Raw genomic sequence first — 25,220 nt, 5'->3', positions numbered from 1 at the left:
AGCAAATCAGCCTACAGTATATCTGTTTTAAAATGTTAAATATTTTTAAATTGTTGTTCAGAAAATTTGAAGATTCACCATCATGACGTTGGCTCCCATAAGGTGACCAGACTCATGTAAAAATAAAACAAAACTGCTGACTATTAGAAGTACTATTCATTTCTTTAGAGCTTAATCTTTTTTAAAAAGGAAAGAATTTTCTGATGGCTACTAGTTTGTTCAAGGTTGGACTAATTGCTCCTTTTTTGTCATAAAAAGTAGCTCCATTTTCCTGAAGTAAAGGCCGATTATCTCAAACTGTCAAATAGTTTTTATCTTTTGTTGAATCGGCTAAATTTACATAACGAAAAACATCACATAATTTCACAGACCTGCACTTAATTAATCATGATGGCCTTTTTCTGAATCTTAGCGCTGCTGACAATGCACGAAACATGAGCTGAAAGTAGTGTGTTTCCTCCCCAGAGAGAAAGAGAGGCTGAGAAAGAAAGAATGAATAAGAGGATGTGCTAACATTTGCCCCATTCTTTCATTAAAGGAATAGTTCACCTAAAAATGAAAATTTGCTGAAAATGTACTCACCCTCAGGCCATCCAAGATGTAGATGAGTTTGTTTGTTCTTTGGAACAGATTTGGAGAAATTTAGCATCACTTGCTCAACAACTGATCATTTGCAGTGAATGGGTGCTGTCAGAATGAGTCTTCAACCATCTGATGAAAACATCACAATAATCCACAAAACAAATTCATTATTAGGATGTTTTTAGCTTCAAACATTTGCTTTTGGCTAAAATATAAGTCCTCTAATCCTAATATTGCTTTCTCCAGTGAAAAAGTCGTCTCATCTGAAACAGGAGAGAAATATGCGCAGATCAAGCACAGACTGGTATTTTGGCCAGCAGAGATGGTTTAAAGTTCAAATTCCTTAATGATGGATTTGTTTATTATAAACATGCAGCTTTTCACTTCACAAGACATTAATTGATGGACTGGAGTTGTGTGGGATACTTGTGAAATATTGTGATGCTTTTATCAGCTGTTTGGACTCACATTCTGATGGCACCCATTCACTGCAGAGGATCTATTGGTGAGCAAATAATTTCTCCAAATCTGTTCCGATGAAGAAACAAACTAATCTATATCTTGGATGGCCTGAGAGTGAGTACAATTTCAGCAATTAGCATATCATTGTGACATAATTAGTGTTTACTTTTTAAAATAAATGTGTATAATGTGCATAGGTATGAAAACAATGTTCTTTCTAGCTGTTTGAAGGTAACCATGTAGTCAGAGCTTCTATGCAGCTGTATTTTTCAAATCAAGTATTAAGAGCAGTGCCAAAACACCAGCAGGTGATAAAAAGCTTGCCTTCAGCACTATGTGTGAAAGCTGTGTTGAGATTGACCCACTTTGAGCATGGTAAGTGCAGCAGGTTGTTATTGGACACTGACATTTTTGATAGATCTTTGCGGGCTAGTTCTGCAAGATGGTTTACAGTAAATACTAAATAATGATTAACGGCGCTGTCATTCCATTAAAATATGTCAAATATGCAGCCTCTTTCCAGCAAGACATCTCTAATGCCTGGATCACGCAAGCCAACAGCCTTTGTCAAAGCAACAGACAATCTCACAGAGAACTGGCAGGAACTTCAAGACCCAAAAAGGAGAAAAACAACAGATGATCCAGGATGAGATTTGAGAAGACAAACCACAACAACAACAAAAAATCTCTTTCACTTTCTCTGTCCCTCTCATTGTCGCAGGTGGTTTTAATATTTGGGCTATAACTCCAGAAGAGAGGGGGAAACATGACATACAGTTTGACTCTCTGGCTCCAACTCTGGGCTATTTGTCAGGTAAGAACACACACACACACATACAGTACTGTTCATTAGTTTTGGTATCAGTAAGATTTTTCTTTTTGAAAGAAATTTATAATTTTACTCAGCATGGACACATTAAATTGATCAGAAGTAAAGATATTTAAAATGACAGATTATAGTTACAGAGGATTTCTATTTCAAATAATTACTGTTCTTTCAAACATTCTATTGATCAAAAAACCCTGAAAAATGTATCAAGATTCTTGAGCAGCAAATCAGCATATTAGAATGATTTCTGGAGGACCATATGACACTGAAGACTGGAGTAATGGCTGCTGAAAATTCAGCTTTGCCATCACAGGAATAAAATAAAATTTAAAATATATTAAAATAGCAAACAGATCATTTTAAGTTATAATGCTATTTTACAGTATTAATGTTTTTACTGTAGCATACATAACACCTAAAACTTTTGAAAGGTAGTGTATGCACATGCATATCATGCTCTTATACAGCGCACATAACGTTTCTTTCTTTCTAGGAGATCAAGCACGAAAGTTCTTCCTGCAATCTGGTCTCCCCACAGCAGTCCTAGCAGACATCTGGTAAGTACTACACACACCCTTAATGTACATACACCCTTAATCCGGGGAACATACACCCTTAATAGTTTTTCAGACGACTGTATAACCCTTCTCATTTCTTTCCCAAAAATGTTATATTAAATTTCAAGATAATGTAAGAAGCATTTTCACTAGTGACACTTTGTATTTTTGACCCCACTGCACATCTGTATGCGTACAAATAACCTGCACATATGTGCAGCATTTGTATGTGTGTGCCTGTGGGGTTGTATTTGCTATTGCAAGGCTGGATTTATCATAATATAATTTGAAATGAATGTGTGTGGGACAATGTGCATTTGTAGCCACGTACGTCTCTGGATGGTGGGGGTTCCCAAATGTAACCTCTTCCTGTCTGTGGTTAGTCTACTGGTGTAAACACTGTCGCCCATCCACAAACAGGATGTAGATTTACTGATACAGGGTACAGAATGTCTCATTCGAGTTTTTAGCATTTGCATGTTCTAAAATTCTCTTGTTCATAAATAAATATGGTAGCATAACAAAGATCTGAGCTTACAATAATGCTGCTCAGTCATCACAAACCAACTTCTGGGTTTTCCTGCTGGGATTGTACTAGCAATTAGTTCTCTCTAAGCCACTTTTGATGAGAATAGCTGCTTCCTTTATTTCAGGGCATTGGCGGACATAGGAAAAGATGGGAAGATGGACAGATTGGAGTTCTCCATTGCAATGAAACTAATTAAACTGCAGCTGCAGGGTCAACCCCTCCCGTCCAGCCTGCCAATCATCATGAAGCAGACGCCTACCCCTGCAATGACATCTTCATCACGCTTTGGTATGAGATGATTGCTGGTTATGTAATGCCATGTGAGGTTTGTTTGCTTTGTTAAGTTTATGCTACAGGTTGTGATGCTTATAGTACAGGTTGTAAAGATGATTCTGATATTAAGACATACTGTATATTATTATTTTTATATAAAATCTTACAGAAATGTGTAAATGGACAATATTTTTGGTAATTGAAATAAAAGTAAAAAAAAATAAAATAAATATATATATATGTATATATATATATATATATATAATACTATCTAATATATAAAAATTTGATGAAAAACCTAAACTGAAAAAACTTAAATCAAAATTAGAAACGTTGCCTTGGCAACTAACTTGAACAATGTTAAGTTGAAGTACAAAAAAATACTAAAACTGAAATAAACATAAACTAAAGCAATATAGAACTGAAAAAAAAACATAACAAAATTACTAAAACTAAAATGAAATTGAAAACAAAAAATTGAAATAAAAGTTAATTAAAAAATATGAATAAATATTATAATAGTATATAAATAAGAAAATAACATTTAAATAAAATATTTTGTCTAAATAAATAAAAAGTAAAAATAAAGCACCAAATTTTTTAATAATTTTAAACGCTACATGTGAATGTACAGATAAAAAATTGATATTTAACACAAGATTTTCTACTGATTACATTAAACAGTGTTATTAAATTATTTAAATTTTTTTTAAAGATTATCCCAAACTGAGCGTTAGATGACAGGCAAAAGTAAAAGAAATGTAAAAATGGCAGAAATGACCATGACCAGCTAATTATCCGATATACAGTTAAATGTGCAATATTTTACAAATAAATAAAAAAATCAGCTGGCAATCAATATGGTACTAATACATCATATAGAAATGATCTCATATAATCTGCCTTTGTTTTGTTTCAGGTATGGGTTCCATGCCAAATCTGTCTGCCATGTCAGTGATGCCCATCTTAACGGCCATCCCCGCAGCCCCTGCTATGACCCCTTTGGTTCCTGTGCCTGCCCTTATGTCAGGACTATTGCCCAACTCTCTCAGTGTGCCAGCTTTACCTAATGGCAATGCAGCTCTCTTCACACCAACACCAGGTACTGTAACCCCTTCTATCCTAAATTCATGCACAAACCACCATTTTGCACAGATGAACATTCAGTATGCATTTACTATTTAATCTACATGCAGTGAGACTAAAACATTGATTTATTGCATAATCTATAACTCGAAAGTATATATGAAAGTTAACAAAGTTCTAACAAATTTTGCATGTGCTTTAAGTATTTCTCTTTCTTCTTTTATCTTTCCAGCATTCCCAGTCTCCAGTGGTTTGAGTAAATCTCACTCGCTCTTGGACCTTGGCTCTAGCAGGTGTGAACCATCCATACTAAGTTCAACACCCATGTTTGTATTGGAATTGGGCATAATATCTATTGCATGCAAGCGTTTGATTGTGTTTGTTTAAGTAAAAGCTAAAAAAGACAGTGATTTTCTTAGAACTGCACTCTGAGACACCCTCTTACTCTGGGCTAGTTTTGCCAGTACTAGACGTTTGTAGTAAATAAGAGTGTGTTTGCTGACAGAGTGCTTGAATAGCACAGCTGTCTCCTTGTATCTTAATAGGATCTTGTTAGGGTTCCTCCGAGAGTCATCCAACCTCCACATGGTGGTACAGAAGCCTGTAATAAACCCACTAATTCCTGCTCAGTGCCTGTTTAAAATGAATTTGGGTCTAGGGCTGTGCAATATATCTAATATACACAATAAATTCGGGATGATTATCCTGGTGATATAAAATTAAGCAACATCATGTATGTAGTAATCAATTTAATGGACTTTTTATTTAGCCATAAACTTTCCTAAGTTTCCATTTCCATGGAATCTGTCCATTTCAAAGAATCATTTCAAAATTTAACTCAACAAGTCACTTGTGTCATCTCTCAGAAATGTTCAAAGAAATGTTTTAGTCAAAATATGTGTTGATTAATTAAATATTAAATATGCAGTGTTGTTAGAATGCATATGAACGACAATGATTAAATATTATTCTCTTTGTGTTTATATAGAAAAAAATAGATGAACTAGATTTTTAAACTAGATTTTTTAGCTGTTTTTTTTTTAGCTATTTTATAAAATGAATTGATCATATTAAAGGAATAGTTTATCAAAAAAAAATAAAAAATTTACTCACTCTCATGCCATTCAAGATGAATTTTTTCTTCTTCATCAGAACAGATTTTGATCAATTTAGCATTACATCACTTGTAACTAATGGATCCTCTGCAGTGAATGGGTGCCGTCAGAATGAGTCCAAACAGATGGTAAAAAAAACAATAATCCATAAATAATCCACTCGACTCTAGTCAATAAATTAACTTCTTGTGAAGTGAAACGCTGTGTGTTTATAAAAAACAAATCCATTGTTAGGGCGTAACTTAATTTACTGGGTCTAGGGCTGAATATTATCAAAAGAGTGAAAAATATATATTTTTAGCTATATCGCTCAGCCTTATTTTGTCTGTGCGTGTCCACCCATATGTGCAAATGTGTTTGGGTTTGTTTGGAGGCGTATTAGCCAGTCACCAGGATGATCATTCCCCTCAAGTTACATAATCTAAGCCTACAAGTCGTTTAAGACACATCTCACTTTCTGAACGTTCTATCATTCTTGCCCATGCTGAACTGCAGAAGGCTGCGGAATCCTTTTAGCGTTATCTCAGAATATTTAAAAATCAGTAAACTGACAGCAGTGAGTTGGAATACTGCAGAATTGCTCATAATAATGAGTTGTAATTAAAATTTTAATGGTCCCGGTAGTGGTAATTACTGCACTAACAAGGATTCAGCAAATGTTGCTCAGACATATCAATTATTAAAAGTCACAGCAGAATCTCACAGCACTGAAGGAAAAGCTGATCTTGCAGCTAGCCTGAGACCAGTTGTCTGTGTTTTATGATGGTATGGGTTATTGGTTCATGAGAGGATTATATTAGTGTTAATGAACAGCTGCTAAATGGAGCTCATTTGATAAGAATTTGGCATGCAAATGCAATTTCTGAATTCAAGAGTGCTGTACAAGTGAAAACTCTCAGGAATTATCTGAACATGCAGATTTGGAGAATGAAGAGGATCTGTATTTAGCATTAGTTAGGACAAGAATACCATACATTTATTAATTAGGTGCAACATAAAGCCTTAATAAGTAAGTTTATTTACTTATTTAGAAATTAAAAGCATTAGATGTTAAATGATCACCTTTATAGAAAAGCATAATAATCATTTATTTCTAAATTTCCACAGTTCTAACTCTTCCTCCACCACCTCCATTGCGAGTAACTCCCCCAAAATGAATGCATCTGATTGGGCGGTGCCTCAGTCGTCTCGTCTGAAATACCGGCAGCAGTTCAACAGTCTAGACAAGCTGATGAGCGGATACCTGTCAGGTGATTGTGTGTTTGTAGATGTCAGAAAGAGGAGGCAATGGCTGTGTTTGCATATGATAGCATCCCTGCATACGTGTTACGCATAACTCTTTTGTATGTTTGTTTGAAGGTCCCCAGGTCAGAAATGCCCTCACAGCATCAAACCTCACGCAAACACAGCTTTCTACCATATGGTGAGTTCACGAAACACTGTACTCATCATATGAAACACTCATTAATCTCAAGAAGAACATGTTTTGATGACATTATTTGCATACACATCCTCCCCCTTTGCATTGTTTAATATATATATATTTTTTTACAAAAAAAAAAGTAAAATAAAACTTGTTGAAGACCACTCGCACACATTAAACCCTGGATCACACTATATTGTCTAAACACCTACTTCCACAGTGTTGCGTCTGCTGTTTAGCTGCCAGCTGGATAATTAGGAACTGATTCATCTATTATACATTTGAAATGCTTCCAGGTTAATCGCAAATGTGTGTGCATGCATGGGCACATTATATGAATATATCTGTCTTCAGGGCTCTTGCTGATGTAGATCGTGATGGACAGTTGAGAGCAGAAGAGTTTATTCTAGCAATGCACCTGGTTGATATGGCCAAGACTGGGCAGCCCTTACCTCTGACTCTACCTCCTGACCTTGTGCCACCTTCACTCAGGTAGGACACACAGACCCGCCCATGCTGGAATGAGTAAGTTATAGAGGAGACTGTGTTTATTCTGTGAGTGTGTGTTTGTTTTCAGACACGCAAAGTCATGTGACCTGCTGAACGGACCTGTTCCTCTGATTAACACTGAGCTGATTGAGCCAGAACATCCACAGAAAAGCAAGAGTAATGGCATTTGCATATACATATACATATAATATACTAGTGGCCAACAGATTATCGGCGTCCAATATATTGCCTATATGCTGAATAATATATATGATATTTTTATATGAGCTATACTCAGAATTGCCAAATTTAAAGATACATTTATTAATCAAAAGTGTGTGTTGCCTTTTAAACCTGACTTATGCATTTAGTACCTTATTAATGTATTTACCTGTTCTATTCCATGCTTAATGCTCACAATGCAGTACAGTATTGTAAATGATCCTTCCAAATATTGATGATTCAGCTAAACAGTCTCTTTTGAGTTTGGGTTGAGATCAAATCCTTTAGATTAACCTCATGATATAGTAATTTTTTGAATATTTAGTATTCAAATAATATAGTTTTTTTTTTTGAATATACACTTTTCTGTTCTGTATTATACTGTTTTTATCGTGTTGACTTTGATGACACTTACCTCACCTTTCTGTCTGTCTCTGTCAGCGTCATTTGAGGATAAACTAAAGGAGAATTTCCAGAGAGGAAATGCAGAGCTGGAAAAGCGTCGTCTGGCTCTGCAGGAGGAACAAAAGCGAGAGGAGGAGAGGAGGAGAGAAGAGGCGAGACGAGAGGAGGAGAGGAGACAACAGAAAGAGAGGGAGGAAAGAGAACGAAATGAGAGAGAAGCCCGGGAGATGGAGCTGAGGAGACAAAGGGAGGAGGAGAGGAGGATAGAGAGACAGAAAGAGCTAGAGCGACAGAGAGAAGAAGAAAGACTGAAAGAATTAGAGCGACGAGAGGCAAGTGGAGCATGCAAGGGCAGACAGAGGTTGAACGACCACTAGAATGTTACAGCAAAGCCCTACGTTTTTTACACATGCATCCATGTTCTATGAATAAATTGTTTATACACTCGGGCTGTCAAAAGAACAAAAAACAAAATCATGATTTATCTCTTGAAGGTTTAGTTAATACATTTTTTGGTGAGTTGTGCCAGTATCTTTAAATATGTTACGTCTAATCCTTTATATATGTTAAGAAAATATGTTGAGTGTTTTTTTTTCTTTAGTGTGCAAAACAATACATACAAAATAAAAAATATTATTTTTGTGCATATATATATATATATATATGTGTGTGTGTGTGTGTGTGTGTGTGTGTGTGTATATATATAGTTCTACAAAATAATTTATATTGAATATATAATATTGTTTAATATTTTTATTTAATATAATAACTGTATAATATATATTATATATGTAAATAAAATTCACTGCATTTACATAAATAATGTAATGAAGTTAATGTTGAAATATTAAGTTAGGAATATAGTGGTTGATTAAATTGTGCATAAATTAAATAATTAAATGAATTATTATTACAAATCGGAAAGCTTGTGATTATTAATTATGAATAACTGTAATGTATTTAGTTTAATAATTCTCTAATGCTGCATTTCATTACACAAGCAAAATGTGTGTGTTCAACTCCTGCCCTGGTGGTCTTTAGAAATCATAAAGAACAGATATAAATTGTTGTACTATATAAAAGTAGGAAAATAGGTTCATTGCTTTAAAAAATGTAATGGCATTAGATATATTTAATTAACTCATGAGTTAACCGTAATATATACTGTACCAGTGGAGTGGCTCCTTGCCCAAGGAAAAATGATGGGAGCGTAATTACGTAGTATAGTCATGTCTGAATGAGTGGTTAGACCATATATCTGTTGATTAACCTTCCCTGTATCGCTCTCTCAGGAAGCAGAGCGACAGAGGCAGATGGAATGGGAGAAGAGTAAACGAGTGGAGCTTCAGACACAGAGAGAAAAAGAGCAGAGCGACATACAGAGACTTAAGGACAGGAAGAGGCATCTCGAGATGGAGCTGGAGGCGGTGGTCAGATTGCAATTTCTTCTTTCTATTTTTTTTCTCCTTCCGTATACCTGTTCTGTTCCCCATCCAGTCTCATACTGTACATGCTGTTTTCTGTGGGATTGATAGTTATAGTATATTACAACTTAAAAACATTTCAGTCTTTTCGTCTCCTAGGGTAACAAGCATAAGCAGTTCTCCGATAGGCTGCGGGATGCCAAGAGTAAGAGGCAGATCCAGAGGGCCGAGCTGGACCTGATCAATCAGAAGAGAGATAGTCGTATTACAGATATCAACTCCCTACAGTTACAGTTTGAGGTAGGTTTTGTTTTTGTTGCATGAATAGCATTGCATTAATTATTTTTTCTACTTTCTTTTCATTTTATCATTGTTGTACACTGCTGTGCAAAAGTTTGGGATCAATAAAATGTTTTCAAGATTGATCAAAAATGACAGTAAAGACATTTATAATGTTACAAAAAATTATATTTCAAATAACTGCTGTTCTTTTGAACTTTCTATTTATCAATGAATCCTGAAAAAGATTTAACATGGTGTCCACAAAAATATTAAGCAGCACAACTGTTTTCAACAATAACATGTTTTTTTCAGCAGCAAATCAAGTCAAGTCAAGTCAAGTTTATTTGTACAGCGCTTTTCACGATACAAATCATTGCAAAGCAACTTTACAGCAAATTAAGTTTCTACAATATTTAGTGGTAGCTTATCAGTGGTGACTGTCAATGTACTTATTGGTACACAGAGCAGTTGAGATAAATCAGGCAGGTTATTTGTGAATCTGTCTTTGGTGGCTGGAACAATAGTTCTGGCCTGATGATAATTTGTGAATCTGTCTTTGGTGGCTGGAACAATAGTTCTGCCCTGATGATAACGCATATTAGAATGATTTTTGAAGGATTATGTGAGACTGAAGACTGGAGTAATGACTGCTGAAAATTCATTGTCATCACAGGAATAAATTACATTTTGAAATATATTCAAATTGCAATTGCAAATTTCTCAATATTACTATTTTTACTGTATTTTTTTTAAACAAATACTGTAAATGCAACCTTGGTGAGCATAAGAGACTTCTTTCAAAAACATGAATTTTTTTTTTTAATTAGTAGTCTATATGAATGTGTTTTTGCAGGAAATTCAGAGGCAGTTGAGTCGTCTTGCTCCTGAGATGCAGTGTCTGACAGAGAGAATTCTACATCTTTCCCAAAACAACTCAAGTGAGCACTCACATAGACCTGAAGCAATCAGTGAATAAACGGATGGATGACTAATTTCATTTGTGTCCATTTCATCCCTCCTGAATTCAAGGCCTGGGAGCATTGACGTTTTTTATGTCCTTCTTTCTCTCATTCTTCTTCCCCTTTCAGGTCCTTTGATAAATGATGTGAAACAGAGTGTGTGCGAGAAAGATCTGAGCTGTCGGAAGCTGAAGGAGCAGCTGGATGTTTTGGAGAAAGAGACCACTGCGAAACTCTCACAAATGGAGCAGTACAACAGAGAAATCAAGGTCAGCGGCTTCTCTTACATTCCCAGTGTAAATCTCAACAACATTTTAAGTGCCGTGTTTTGATTAAAGCTAATGTGGACTTTGGGTGGGGGCTTGCTCTCTTCAAATTTATTTTAAACCTTAATGTCCCTGTGAGGGACTCACTTGTTCTCCATGTTCCTGTGATTAAAACCTACAGCTCAACTCCCAGCCCTGAAGGCAGAGGATTGAGCACTTCATTACACACTAACATTCACACAGTTCACACTACTAAAGAAAATTCAACACACAAACACTATCACTAACACAGTTACTGCACCGGCTGGTCGGATCAGAAACCCGAGCATTATACATGTAGTACTCAGCTATTGTTCAGTATACGTCTGATGTTTTCTGCTCCAAGCCTTTCTTTTTTCTTTCTTTGAGCCCACTTTTATCGTTTTCTTTCCCCCCACTGTATTTCTCCTCTTTCTTCTCTTCCTCTTTTCCCCCGACTGACATTATAGTTTGTAGAAATGGATGACTGTGTGCTTCAAGGACTTCTCTCTTTGCTGAGCTGCTTAACCAATCTCTTCCTTCTAATAAAGGTTGACCTCTCTTTATCTTTCTTTTACTCTCATTCATCTCAAATCTGCCTGTCTTTCATTCATTTCACCTTTCGCCCTAGTTATTCTCCATGAAAGAAGTCTCACTTTACCCATATTATACTGAAATGAGCTTCAATGTCTGACCTCATAACATCTTAGTGTCTCTCTGTGCCATTTCATCAACTCGTAATGATGCCATTAAGTACACTAAAGGTTTCTACTCACTGCCCAAAAACTAACTAAAAAAAGTATTGAGATTTTTGTTTTTAATGTTTGAAACATTTCTTTTTCTATAACTAGTTTATGTGTAAGCAGCAGTAAACTTAGAGCCAGGGTCTAAAAAGTTAAACAATCCTTAAGAATTTGATGCTGGAAGTGAAAATCTGTGACCCGTGTTATTTTATTTTAAATTTTTTGCTTGAAAACAGTTAATTGGCCTATAGAACTGGCCTATCTAAAATATTTATCATCAGAATAATATTTATTTCTCTCTCTCTCTCTATATATATATAAGATTTGGGTCAGTAAGATTTTTTTTAAATGAAATGAATACTTTTATTCAGCAAGGATGCATTAAATTGATCAAAAGTGACAGTAAAGACAAAAAAATCTGTTTCAAATAAATGCTGTTCTTTCTTTCCATTGTAGAACTGGCCTATCTAAAATATTTATCATCAGAATAATATTTATTTCTCTCTCTCTCTCTATATATATATAAGATTTGGGTCAGTAAGATTTTTTTAAATGAAATGAATACTTTTATTCAGCAAGGATGCATTAAATTGATCAAAAGTGACAGTAAAGACAAAAAAATCTGTTTCAAATAAATGCTGTTCTTTTAAACTTTCCATTGATCAAAGAATCCTGATAAAAATGTACCACAGCTTTCACAAAAATGTTAAGCAGCACAATTGTTTTCAACATTGATAATAATAAAATATGTTTCTTGAGCACCAAATCAGCATATTAGAATTATTTCTGAGGGATCATGTGACACTGAAGACTGAAATAACGGCTGATAAAAAATTAAACTTTGCCATTACAGGAATAAATGACATTTTTAAATGTATTAAAATACAAAACATTTATTTTAAATTGTAACAATATTTTCATAATATTGCTGTTTTACTGTATTTCTGGTTAAATATTTATATATTTATGAAATAACATTAATGGAACAGATCATTTATAGGAGCTCAGTATTTTTCAGTAGTAGTAATTTATGTTAGTTTCGGCAGTCAGTAAAGCTGAGCATAATGCAATACCATATGTATTTGAACCTGCACCATATTATTCTAAGTGTTTTTATAAAAATGATGTGTATGTTGAAGAATTGTGTGGGTAACATTGCAGGAGTTGAGACAGAGGCAGAGCCAGCAGCAGGACGTCCTAGAGCAGCTCAGGAGGGTGAGATCTGACAAACTCAAAGAGCTACAGAGACACAGGAAAGAAGAAGAGGAGAGGAAGAGGAAGAAAGAGGAGGAAGAGAGGAAGAGGACGAAAGAGGAGGAGGAGAGGAAGAGGAAGAGGAAGAAAGAGGAGGAGGAGAGGAAGAGGAAGAAAGAGGAGGAGGAAGAGAGGAAGAGGAAGAAAGAGGAGGAGGCTGCCAGGTAAAATTTTGATTTCACACGCACAGATATACACATTTATCAAGCCATCTACAGAGTTCCCACATAAATTAAAAATATGGAAATATTAAGGTGTTATATAATTGAGACATATAGGCTTTAAAAAAATCATGTCAATTTCTGTCAATATTTTATAGTTTTGTAAAATATATTATAGTTTTTATAGTTATGTTCAATGTAGGGTCAGGTTTATAAAAAAAATATTTTTAGTTAATTTATCAATCATGTTTCTCTGTACCGTTTTCTTCCGTATCATATTTCTATTCTCAGCAAATATTCCCTCTAAAATGGCTAGATTAAACACCCACTCTTTTACCCACTCAACATTGTGCTCATGTGTACATTAGACAGACGAAGCTGGAGCAGGAGGAAGTGGAGCGTCAGAGGAAGCTTGCCCAGGAGCGAGAAGCCAAACTCAGGGAAGAACAGCGGCGGCAAGCCGAAGCCCAACTTCAGGAAGCCCAGGAGCAGGCACGAGAGAAAGAGGAGAAGAGGAGGGCTGAGGAGAGAGAGAGGGGGGAGAAGGAGAGGGAAGAGAGAGAAAGGAATGAACTGGCTGTACACACTCAGCCCTCCATGACATACAATAGCACAGAGAACAAAAGTGAGTGTGTGTGTGTGTGTGTGTGTGTGTGTGTGTGTGTGAGTGGGTGAGGTGCTTTAAAAATGGCTTGTATTCATCCACTTGGCAATGAATATGATGTTTTCATTATATTCATTGTAATGGGTGTCCTTGCTCTCATGGCTTCATTATTCACTTTAATTACCTCCCATTAATTATCCGAGTTAATATAACAGACTCCACTAGAATGTGAGTGTTTTGAGAGAAGGAAGGTAATAGGCTGCTAAACATTTTCATACAGTGTACTCTATACTCTAAACTCATTCTGTGTTCTGTCTCTTAATTCTTATTTAAATTATGCCTTATTATGTTTATTATAATGTTACTTTATGGTAATTTACCCAAAATAGAAAATCTTGTCATCATTTTCTGCATCTAATGTCAACTTCCTTCCTTTCTTCCGTGAAACACAAAAAGAAAACATTTGAATTACCGGTCACTCTTTTCCATAAAACTTGTGCGCTCGTCTTCTGAATTCAATTTTGTTTGAGAAACAGACTCAAATGTAAGTAATTAAATTAGAACTGTTGATGGCTGCAATCATATTCATTATTTATTGATTTAATATGGACTTCCCAGTGAACTTGAGAACTGAAACAGTCTGATATGTGATTGAATCATTCAGACCAGTTTTGTAAACTGGTTCAAGTGAATAAATTTACTGTAACTCACAATGGAATATTACATATACGGAATAATTGGAATATTGCGGTGTTTATTAAAAATGTATCAAGAAATTAATTAATTTGAAAAGATTTGATTCAGTTGAATGATTTATTCATGTTTGGAAGTTTAAACGAATTGAACAATAATTCCATTCTTTACTTGCTACTAATGATGTAGAAATATATAAATTTTGTAGACAAAACTTAAAGGCTACTAAACTGAATCTAGAAACAAAATAGTCTGTTACACTCAGAAAGTGCAGAGAGCAGTACAATTACTGCGATAGTCGATATAAAATGATGTTTGCTGATGTGGGCTTTCTGTTATGAAAATGTTTTTATATATTGAAATATGCATTTGTAAATGTGCTGCCTTTGCTGAATGGTAGTGAGATGGTTGTGATATGGTTCTAAGGTTTGTTTTTTTGCAGGCTTGCAGCCAGTTGTGACTACTGAAGATACATGTCCTGCCCTCACCACCTACAGAGCTCTCTATCCCTTCACAGCACGCAACTCTGAAGAGCTCACACTGGAGGCAGACTGTCTGATTGAGGTACTGTACATAAGTAAACACATTCACTCATGCAGTTTGTAGTTTTCAAGTACACATATAATTTGGCTTCCTGTGGATCCACAGGTAGATGAATCAACAGTTAGGGAGACCGGCTGGCTGTATGGGAGTTACCGTGGTAACAGGGGCTGGTTTCCAGAGAGTTATGCTGAGAGATGTTGTAAAGACAGTCAGACTGAACTGACCGCAGCCGTTACACAATCCACAGCGCCATCTACCAACTACCCTGGGTATGGCACTAAAACGACTCTATTATTAACTAGGCTGTGCAATATAGCATAACAGGGCAAAACTGTTCAACCTGTTAGTGATATAAATTATATTTAAAAGGGTGTTAATCAGAGAAAGCATCCTTTTCAACCTTTCATTCGTTGTAGCCCAGAAGATTCAAAATTATTATTATTATTATTATTATTATTAAAATTACACATAGAAACAAGTTAAAAATAACCAAGGAATGTTTTTTCCACACTAAAGGAAATAAATAAGGAAAAAATAATATAGAATAATTTTCAGTTACATGCCCAAATATAATAATAAATAGCAATATATTTTTACTAAAACCTTTTCACTATTCACTAAAAATGTCTCATAGAGACTTCCATACAAATGAGTAATGATGCCGATTAATCATATAATCAGTTTAAAGTAATTTACTGAAATGAATGAAATTTACCTATAAATTATGAATGATATATTATATACACACATACTGTTTTAATGAGCTTCACATTTGTAAGCTGCCAAAATGTGGCGTTCCAGTATGTGTCAGACATACAGGAAGAAAAGTCAGATGCAGTCGTTTAGTCTGCCACCACTCTTCTATTCTTACTCAGTGAGTGTGAAAGACCTCCGTCAGAGATTCAGCAACGTTCAGTAGGTGTGACATCTTCGACCGCTATTGCGATGGATGGTGGGAAATGATTTTAACAGAGTAAATGATGACAGAATTTTCATTTTTGGGTGAACTATCCCTTTAAACTTAAATTTGTTTTAGGGTTGTGTTATTAGTTTAAAAATTGCACAGATATTTTAAAAGATTAATGTGCTTATTTTAGATGAATGAATAATAAATTATTTAAAATCCTTCTTTTCCCAGAATTCCTCGACTGGACATTGAAGGACCAACTCCAACACACACACCAGTGTCTTCAAACACACAGCACTCGCAGGTTGGCACGTGTGAATATACACACACCATCTATCTCAGCATTGTTTTTTGATAATTGAAAGGAATATTACTCTAATCGTTGTCACTGCACATCATTTATGTTTGTGTATTTTTTTGTGCTGTAGGCTGTAGCTCTGTGTGAGTGGAGCGCTAAGACTGATAGTCACCTGGGCTTCTCTAAAGATGATATCATCACGGTTCTGGAGAAGCAGGAGAACTGGTGGTATGGAGAACTCAATGAGAGCTGGGGCTGGTTCCCTTGCTCGTATGTCTCCATGGTTACCACCAATAACACACAGAATGAGTAAGAAATGGGATACCTCTCACTTAACCTCACAAACATGCTTAATAAAATAATTATTAAAGTATAATTAAAGACAACTGATTATTTTATGTATTTTTTTTTTTTTTTACACATTTAACGCATTTAACACCTTTTTAGATCATTATAATATAGGTCAGACTTTTATTACTCCAGACAGCTTAAAGTATTAGTACCATATAAAGGTGAAATAAAAATATTTGTTTATTATTTATTATATAGAAGTATTAAAAAAGGGATGATTGTAACATTTAATTGAACTATGCTTCAGTATTTTGTAAATATTTCTCTAAATATAAATTTAGATGGTAGTATTACTATATTCTTCTTTTAACAAAAGCTAGAAACCTAAACCTTTCATGTTGTTTATGTCTCTTCTAGGCCGTTATATTCTACAGTGGATGAGATTGAACTTTCAGATTCTGGTCTGTTTGAGGGTGAGGAGTCTGTTTATGTTTTCATAGAACCATCTGTAGTCATCCAGGCGAGATATTATGACATTAAATTGACTCGTCATTTCAGAGGTTTTTCTCATGGTTTTTTATTTGATTTGATCTTATTAGAGTATGTGGCTCTGTACACATATGAGAGTCCGGAATCAGGTGACCTGATATTCTGTGCAGAGGATGTTGTCCTGGTAACAGAGAGGGAAGGAGAATGGTGGAGAGGGTGCATCGGTGACCAGTCTGGTCTCTTTCCTTCCAACTACGTTAAACCCAAAGAGCCTGATGTATGCATATTCAGATAATTGTATATTATTGTGTATTTATAGCTGCCTTATGAATATTAATTATTTTTATTTTTAATTCATTTGAAACTTTAATGATAATGATAATGTTAATGCTAGATAATGTTCTAAAAGTTAATGTTAGCTAAGTTCTTTTGCAGAGAAATGTCAGAGACATTTAAGTTGGTATGCGTTTTGATAATGATGTGCTCACTGTGTTATCATTTTAGACTGCCAATCCTGGAGTTCCCGGTAAAAAGCCAGGTGAGATTTGAGAGCAGAGTACCATCACATAGAAGTAAAAATCAAGGCGGATTGTTTCACATTTTAGACATTATTAATTTGCCATCTTTATTGGTGTTCAGAGATTGCTCAGGTGAGTACGGCCAATGCTGCCACAACACCAGAACAATTGAGTCTGACACCTGGTCAGCTGATCGTGGTGCTGCATAAGAACTCAAACAGCTGGTGGCTGGGTGAACTACAGGTTAGTACTCTATATCACTTAACCAGACTTTACCTAACCACAGGACAGCATTTGCATATTGTGCATATAAATACATATTAAAATGTTTACATAGATACATAAACATTAAGTGACAATTTTAATAGCGTAGTATAAAAACAATAGAAATCAGTGGAAAGTCACCAGCTTTTAAAAAAACAAATAACGTGTGTGTTTGTAGGCACGGGGTAAAAAGCGTAAAAAGGGCTGGTTCCACTCCTCTAATGTCAGATTACTGGAGGCCAACAGCGGCAAAATAACTCCTGCATCTCAACCATGTGAGACACTCTTTCATTCACACTCTTTTGTATGTGGTTGCATGTATGTTGTTTTCCCTCATCTGTTCCATTCTGCTCTATCCATCCATTCTCTCTGTTTTTTCCCCTTCCCCCTGTAGTGTGTCAGGTTATTGCAATGTATGACTACAAAGCAGCCAATAAGGATGAGATGAGCTTCCAAAAAGGTCAGCTGATCACCGTACTCAACAAGGACAACCCTGACTGGTGGAAAGGAGAGGTCGCTGGGGTCGTAGGGCTGTTTCCAACTAATTATGTGAAGATGACCACAGAATGTGATCCCAGCCAGCAATGTAAGTACTATGAGAGTTACTTTATCAGTTCCTGTTTCCACATCAAAGTTCAGAGTTGTTCGTTTATAAGGCAAGGGTGGGGAAAATATAAATCAAAATAGATTGAATTAATTGGGTTTGAAATAACCTTTTAAAAAAAGAATAAATAAGATGTTGATGAACAAACACATTTACACAGCTGTGGTTTTTACTTTTTATGATGGACAGAAAAGGACAGACTTTTTGGCCATAGCCTTTCTTTCTTTCTTTCGTTAAACAATTTCTAATATATATTCTCTACCCATCCCTTCATTATTCATTCTCTCCTCTGCCCTTATCTCCTCCCTTCCACCCTTTTTCCACGTCAATCGCCTCATCTGTTTTATTGTAGGATGGTAGCTCTGGCTCCTCCTTCCTGTTCCTCCACTCTTTTCTGGGCCAATCAGAACACTGCTCAGGTCCAGAAAGCAGCCTCAAGACTCAAGACTGACTAGATTTGTTTGGATTTAACCCCTCCCCTTCAACTATTTCTGTTTAGACTTTGCTTAAATCGCAAATGAACGCATCAATTTATGTCCACTGGCTTTAGGACATATTTTTCTTACTGTAATCGGTAAATGTTTAATGGGGAAAAGTTATCACTTGCTTTTTTTCTCTGTTCATTTTATGAAGTGACATTAATTAAAGGGACTTCTTAAATATTTTGTCAGTATTGTCAGTATATATATCAACTCTAAACGTCCTGTCCAGTCCCAAAAAACAAACAAACAAGCAAACAAATAAATGAAAAAAAAAAATTACTTGGCTCATTAAAATGGCTCATTATAACCTGAAAAACCTGTTGTAATTATAACCTGAATAAAATGACTATTCATTGACTATTCAGTAAATTGACAAAATTGATCTATTCAGTGTTCAGTAACTTGATCTGCCCAGTCCTGGTGAAGTAAGACAGAACAACTAATAATTAGAGTAAATTGTGACTTTTTTATTTTCATTTTAATTTAGATTTTTTTTTAACGCCAACAGCAAATATGTATCCCAATGCGCCAGAGAACTATTTCTTGCATCAATAGCTGAAGATGGTATTTGGTAGCAACTAAAACAGCTTGTTAAACTTTAAAATGAAAAACATGGCTAAGAAAAACAAAATATTGGCACAAGAACCTTTACTAACATTATAGATGGACCACAGGGTAAAACAATTGAATAATCAAACATATATGACGTGGCCCCTTTAAAGTAAACTACCCTTTAATCAGCACTGTTCATCAGCACAATCATATATTTGTATATCACAGGATTGTTAGTCTGTGTGTTTAATTGTAGTCAAAGGAACTGATGACCATCAACACGTGTTGCCCTCACACTTGACTAGCTATGCAGCCAGCTAACAGTCGTGACCTTAGATATTTTAGAGAGTTCATTCTGAATGTCATAACTTTGCTCTGGATGCATTTTTGTATGGAAAGTATTCACAATTATATGACGTAGAATTTCACAAATAAAGTTTTTAATTGTGAGATGCTGTTGTGATGTGGTCACTGATGAGTGCATGTGCATGTGTGGCTTGTCCTGCATATGTGTGTGTGTAGGGTGTGCTGATCTGCTCAGTTTAGAGTCTATGTGCACTGAAGAGAGGAAGAGGCAAGGCTACATCCATGAGCTCATTCAGACAGAGGAGTCCTATCTGGAGGACCTGGAACTGGCACTGGAGGTGAACCAACAGCCACTTCAACAATATTCATTATATATCTGCGTTTGGAAAGTAATGCTATTTGTTTGGACTCTTAAATTACATAAATATGTTAATTTGGTTCCGGTGTGTGTGTGGAACGTCAGGTTTTCTATAAACCAATGGCAGAGTCAGGGCGGCTGACGGAGGCTGAGATGAGCATGATCTTTGTGAACTGGCAGGAACTGATCATGTGCAGCACCAAACTCCTAAAGTGAGTCAATGCTGACTGCATTCTGTCTGGGCAATTGCAAGTGGTGTCTGGTGGACATTCAGTGTTTGGTTTACATTTTTTTAGTCCAATATTAATTCATGTTCCAGTTCTATTTGAAGTTTTCATTAGTGGGTTAAAGGCTTCTGGAAAACCATTTACCCCATACACTTGGGACTATCAACTAGCAAACAGTGGATGCAAATGAAAGAATTAAAATAGAGAACTTTTATATATGAGCAGATTTGTTCAAGGTAATATAAGGTAACTGAATGGCTGAAAGTAATTGTAACTATTATTAATATTAAATGTCAGTGATGGAATTAAAAACTTTTTTTAATTCTTCAATATTTTTAATGGTTTATATATGGTTTATTATTAATGACAATCATTTATTTTATTCCTTGTTTTTTTTTAACTAGTTGATACAATATTTATTTCTTTTCATATACATTTTCTTTTAATGAAAACAAAGTCTCAGTAAGTTTATACATTTTAAAAATTGTGTTGCTAGCATACATATAACATATATGCATATACCAGATGATATCCTGTGTGTTTTTCAGAGCTCTGCGTGTCTGTAAGAAGATGGCTGGAGAGCGGATGCCGGTGCAGGTGGTGGGTGATATCCTGTCCTCAGAGCTCTCTCACATGCAGGCCTATATTCGCTTCTGCAGCTGCCAGCTCAATGCTGCGGCTCTGCTGCAACAGAAAACAGACAAATCACCTGACTTCAAACTCTTCCTGAAGGTAAATGGAGTTCCTTACTTTCTAATAAAAACTGCACAATTTTTTTTGCATTCTACTGCTTTCAGACAGGCATAGCATTAGCACTGGTCTGTATAATTCAGTTACAGCGCACAAACCTTTTTTCACAATAAACAAATTTGGTTTAGTGTTGGGTTGCTGCTGCTTGATCAGTGTCCTGAAGCAAAACTAGTTGAACATTTTACACAGTAGTCCACAAGATGGTGCTGTCGCTTACTACTCTCTTTTGGAATATTATGGATGAATTAACTGTTGAGAGAAAAGACATTAATTAGACTCTCTTCCTTCTCTTCATTCTGTGTTTATCTTCTTCATAGAAAATTGCCAGTAATTACCGCTGTAAAGGAATGCCACTGTCCAGCTTCCTCCTGAAACCAATGCAGAGAATCACACGCTACCCACTGCTGATCAAGAACGTACGAGAAGCTTCTCCTACAGTCCTCAACTATGGAAAATTTAACAAAAGAATGATAGGAGAATTAATATCTGTTATTGAAAATTAGAGGAAATAGGAAGGAAATTAAAAATTAAAGAATAAAAAAATTAAATTATGAAAGAACAAAAAAAAAAAACAAGGCTATATAAGGAAATATATTCAAGCGTCTTGAAGACGTTGCCACAGTTCTGCTGGATTCAGTCTGTCTCAGTTTTTTTCCCCCTTCGGTTTCTTCATGTAATATGACTCCATACTGACTCCATGATAGTGAGATCAGATCTGTGTGGAGCATACTGGCTGTTGTCAGACTTGTGCATACAAAAATCTCACTGGATTATTACAAATAATGGCAAAAAGAATATCTGGAATGGAAATACTAAAACACACTACAGCAAAAGATATAAATAACTGGCTTAAAACCATTTTTTTGGGTGACAATACTAATGTGCTTTTGCACAGTACTGTACCACAACATACAACACTAATACAGTGTTATTGCATTTTTGTTATAATTATTATTATTAACGTTCGATAGAATGGAAAAATTACTAAGAATATTAATAAAACATTTTAAAATAAAATAAATAAGCCATATTATTTATGATGTTTACTCAAGTAAATAATTTGTTTGTTGTTTCTGAAATCTGATGATTGTAGATTCTGGAGAATACTCCTCCAACTCATGCAGATCACGCAAACCTGCAGGCGGCACTGGAGCAGGCCGAGGAGTTGTGCTCACAGGTGAACGAGGGCGTGAGGGAGAAAGAAAACTCTGATCGGCTGGAATGGATCCAGAACCATGTGCTGTGTGATGGAGTCATTGAGGTGAGATCACTGAAGGAGAGCTGCTGCTGACCTTTTGGTGCTTTATAATGACCTCTAAGTGTAAAACAACAGCTTTTATTATGTGTTATGGTATTTATGAAAATGTTTTTTTTTGTAATATTCTCATTTTAGCACCTCGTTTTTAACTCTCTGACGAATTGCCTGGGCCCTCGAAAACTGCTGCACAGCGGCAAACTACATAAGACCAAGAGCAGCAAGGAGCTTTGGGCCTTCCTGTTTAACGACTTCCTGCTCCTCACCTACACCTCAAAACAGTTCTCATCTGGGCCTGACAAACTCTTCAATCCAAACTCAAATTCACAGTACAAGATGTATAAAACGGTAAAGCAGCATGACTGGTTATACCGGTGTCCATCAAGAGCTTGTATGTAGCTGGATTACATTGTTTTGTGTTAAACACTTTGTAAAATGTCCCTCTCTAACAATGTCTCTCTTATTTTAGCCAGTGTTTCTGAATGAGGTCTTGGTCAAAATGCCCTCTGACCCTTCCAGTGATGATCCAGTTTTTCACATCTCACACATTGACCGTGTTTACACTCTCAAGGCTGACACCATTAATGAGAGGTACACATACTATACACACATTCAAACTAAAACGCTCAGATACAGGCCTAAAGCTGCAATCACACACACACATGATCCACTGAACTATAAGTGAGGCTATAAAAGGCTATCCAACGTTCGGTATAGAGTATAAAGCAAAAATGTATTACAGTGAGTGTCTGTTGTACAACAGTATTGATCACTTTCTTGATAAATTAGGACTACATGGGTGCAGAAGATCAAAGCGGCATCTGACCACTTCATAGAGACTGAGAAGCTGAAAAGAGAGAAGGCATACCAAGGTATTGAGTGAGGAGTATTAAGAGTCAGAGTCAATGTGATTGAATGCAGCTTTACTGATGAAAGCCTGTGTATGTTGTTTAGCTCGCTCGCAGAAGAACAGTGGAATCGGGCGACTGTTAGTAACGGTCCTGGAGGCGACAGAGTTGAAGCCTTGCAAACCAAATGGTTAGAAGAAACATACACAATCTGTCTGGGCTCTATTCACACAAACATCCCAGAGTCACTTCATTAATCATTGACCTCAGGGTTATTATAGTTTTTTTTATGTAAAAGTAAATTTTCACTATTATTTTTGCGTTTCTACTTTCAGTTATGGAGTTTTATTTTTATTATTTTAACTGGCATTAATTTAAAATGTTTTAATGGTGCTACATTTCACAGCACAATTTTAATATCTAGTGTCATTTTCATCTTCAATGCATATGTATTGTAAAGGTTTCAAATTTTAGAATATACCATATAGCAAAAACTAAAATTAAAATATCTATATTTTTATTTTAAAAAGTTTTGGAGTCAATTGTATTGCAGTTTGTTCCAGCTGAATGAGATTTATATCAAACTGAATATTTTCATTATTATTTTATGCATAAACCTCACTAAACTTCAGAAATAATTTTTAAATTTTGCTTAAATTATTACTATTATCTTATAATATATACTGTGTATCAAAAACAAATGTATTTTAGTTTTTTTTTTTTTTCAGTTTGTTCCAATTGAATAAGAATCAAATCAAAATTAGTATTTCCATTGTTATTTTAAGTATAAACTAACACTAAATTTCTCTGAAAATAAGCCGTAATATCTTACCTTTATACATTTTGGCATATACATTTAATCCAGAGTGACTTAAATTGCATTAATTGCTAATTTCCTCCATTCTTTGAGAATCAAACCCATGACACTGGCATTGCTGACTATTTGCTAGCTGGCTATTTGTATACGCCATTGTTTTTGCTCTTGTATTAAATACATCTAGTATTAAGGATGTTTAGATATTAATACTGGAGAACAAGACAAAAATACTGAGTAGGAAATGATGTGTGTGTTTACAGGAAAAAGTAACCCATACTGTGAGCTAACCATGGGCGCACAGTGCTACACATCCCGCCATCAGCCCGACACACTCAACCCCAAATGGAACTTCAACTGCCACTTTTTCATCAAAGACCTGTATCAGGACGTCCTCTGCCTCACCATCTTTGAGAGGGACCAGTTCTCTCCCGACGGTGGGATTCTACATGGCACCACACACACAAAATATACATACACAAAAACATATGTATTTTTTAACAGGATTGTGCTTTCAATACAGATTTTCTAGGTCGTACTGAAGTTCCTGTAGCAACAATAAAGAAGGATCAAGAAGGTAAAGGTCCGTTGGTACAGCGTCTGCTGCTTCATGAAGTTCCAACTGGAGAGGTCAAAGTGCAGCTTGACCTGCAGCTCTATGATCAAACACCTCACCTGTGAACTCCACATCTGATTCATTAGTACTACAAAATTAACCAGATCTTTTAAAGGGGTCATAGGATGCCCATTTTCCACAAGTTGATATGATTCTTTAGGGTCTTAATGAAAAGTCTGTAACATAGTTTGGTTAAAATTTCTCAATGGTAGTGTAAAAAAAACACCTTTTTTACCCTGTCAAAAACAGATATTTTAAAATGAAGCCGTTTTTGTAGCATTTTCCTTTAAATGTTAATGAGCTCTGCTGACCCCGCCCCTCTCTTCCGAGCTGCTCTCAGAGAGACTGTTTACTTTAGCCGCATTCATCGTGAAACTTGCTAATTAGCACATTATTAGGAAAGGCAATTTGCAAAGATTCATTACAAAACATTATACTCACTTCTTCTGTAGATGAGGCTGGATCATGAATGATTCGCGCGAACATAGACGCATTTATGTAGATCGGGGGCGCATTCCCTTCAGAAACAATGTAATCCACAGCTAGTTCAGCATCTCAGATGTCGGGAGTAAATGACGACTGCTATGTTCATTATTACATCCAACAACAGAACACCTCAATCGCTTAGGAGTCATTCTTGTCTACATTTGCTCCGGCGGTGAAACAATGGCAGACCGATGACAGCTCACTCAGGGCAACAACTTGTAAAAGTGCATGTAGCA

At 35.6% G+C, this 25,220-nt stretch overlaps 1 protein-coding gene across 1 annotated transcript in view; it reads left to right on the top strand.

Moving 5' to 3' along the window:
* LOC107737296 (intersectin-2-like) overlaps positions 1–24,631 on the top strand; it is a 39,440-nt gene extending 14,809 nt beyond the window's left edge. The window contains exons 3-39 of the mRNA XM_016548762.1: positions 1,766–1,858; positions 2,367–2,430; positions 3,084–3,247; positions 4,152–4,334; positions 4,551–4,611; positions 6,541–6,683; positions 6,793–6,856; positions 7,211–7,348; positions 7,434–7,522; positions 8,009–8,304; positions 9,265–9,402; positions 9,556–9,696; positions 10,532–10,616; positions 10,767–10,906; positions 12,826–12,989; positions 13,457–13,704; positions 14,819–14,940; positions 15,025–15,188; positions 16,058–16,130; positions 16,255–16,433; positions 16,833–16,888; positions 17,015–17,181; positions 17,409–17,442; positions 17,544–17,665; positions 17,865–17,961; positions 18,081–18,272; positions 19,847–19,968; positions 20,094–20,200; positions 20,764–20,947; positions 21,283–21,381; positions 22,059–22,226; positions 22,359–22,568; positions 22,690–22,811; positions 23,010–23,092; positions 23,175–23,258; positions 24,146–24,319; positions 24,406–24,631. Coding sequence (XP_016404248.1) covers positions 1,766–1,858; positions 2,367–2,430; positions 3,084–3,247; positions 4,152–4,334; positions 4,551–4,611; positions 6,541–6,683; positions 6,793–6,856; positions 7,211–7,348; positions 7,434–7,522; positions 8,009–8,304; positions 9,265–9,402; positions 9,556–9,696; positions 10,532–10,616; positions 10,767–10,906; positions 12,826–12,989; positions 13,457–13,704; positions 14,819–14,940; positions 15,025–15,188; positions 16,058–16,130; positions 16,255–16,433; positions 16,833–16,888; positions 17,015–17,181; positions 17,409–17,442; positions 17,544–17,665; positions 17,865–17,961; positions 18,081–18,272; positions 19,847–19,968; positions 20,094–20,200; positions 20,764–20,947; positions 21,283–21,381; positions 22,059–22,226; positions 22,359–22,568; positions 22,690–22,811; positions 23,010–23,092; positions 23,175–23,258; positions 24,146–24,319; positions 24,406–24,563 — 4,928 coding nt within the window. The 3' untranslated portion in view covers positions 24,564–24,631. The remainder of the gene's footprint in view (positions 1–1,765; positions 1,859–2,366; positions 2,431–3,083; positions 3,248–4,151; positions 4,335–4,550; positions 4,612–6,540; positions 6,684–6,792; positions 6,857–7,210; positions 7,349–7,433; positions 7,523–8,008; positions 8,305–9,264; positions 9,403–9,555; positions 9,697–10,531; positions 10,617–10,766; positions 10,907–12,825; positions 12,990–13,456; positions 13,705–14,818; positions 14,941–15,024; positions 15,189–16,057; positions 16,131–16,254; positions 16,434–16,832; positions 16,889–17,014; positions 17,182–17,408; positions 17,443–17,543; positions 17,666–17,864; positions 17,962–18,080; positions 18,273–19,846; positions 19,969–20,093; positions 20,201–20,763; positions 20,948–21,282; positions 21,382–22,058; positions 22,227–22,358; positions 22,569–22,689; positions 22,812–23,009; positions 23,093–23,174; positions 23,259–24,145; positions 24,320–24,405) is intronic.
* Positions 24,632–25,220: the final 589 nt, after the last annotated feature.

Source organism: Sinocyclocheilus rhinocerous, unplaced genomic scaffold, assembly GCF_001515625.1.
Source record: "Sinocyclocheilus rhinocerous isolate Xijiao unplaced genomic scaffold, SAMN03320098_v1.1 scaffold1606, whole genome shotgun sequence".
NCBI classification, from domain to species: domain Eukaryota; kingdom Metazoa; phylum Chordata; class Actinopteri; order Cypriniformes; family Cyprinidae; genus Sinocyclocheilus; species Sinocyclocheilus rhinocerous.
This window is presented reverse-complemented; position numbering and strand designations above follow the sequence as displayed.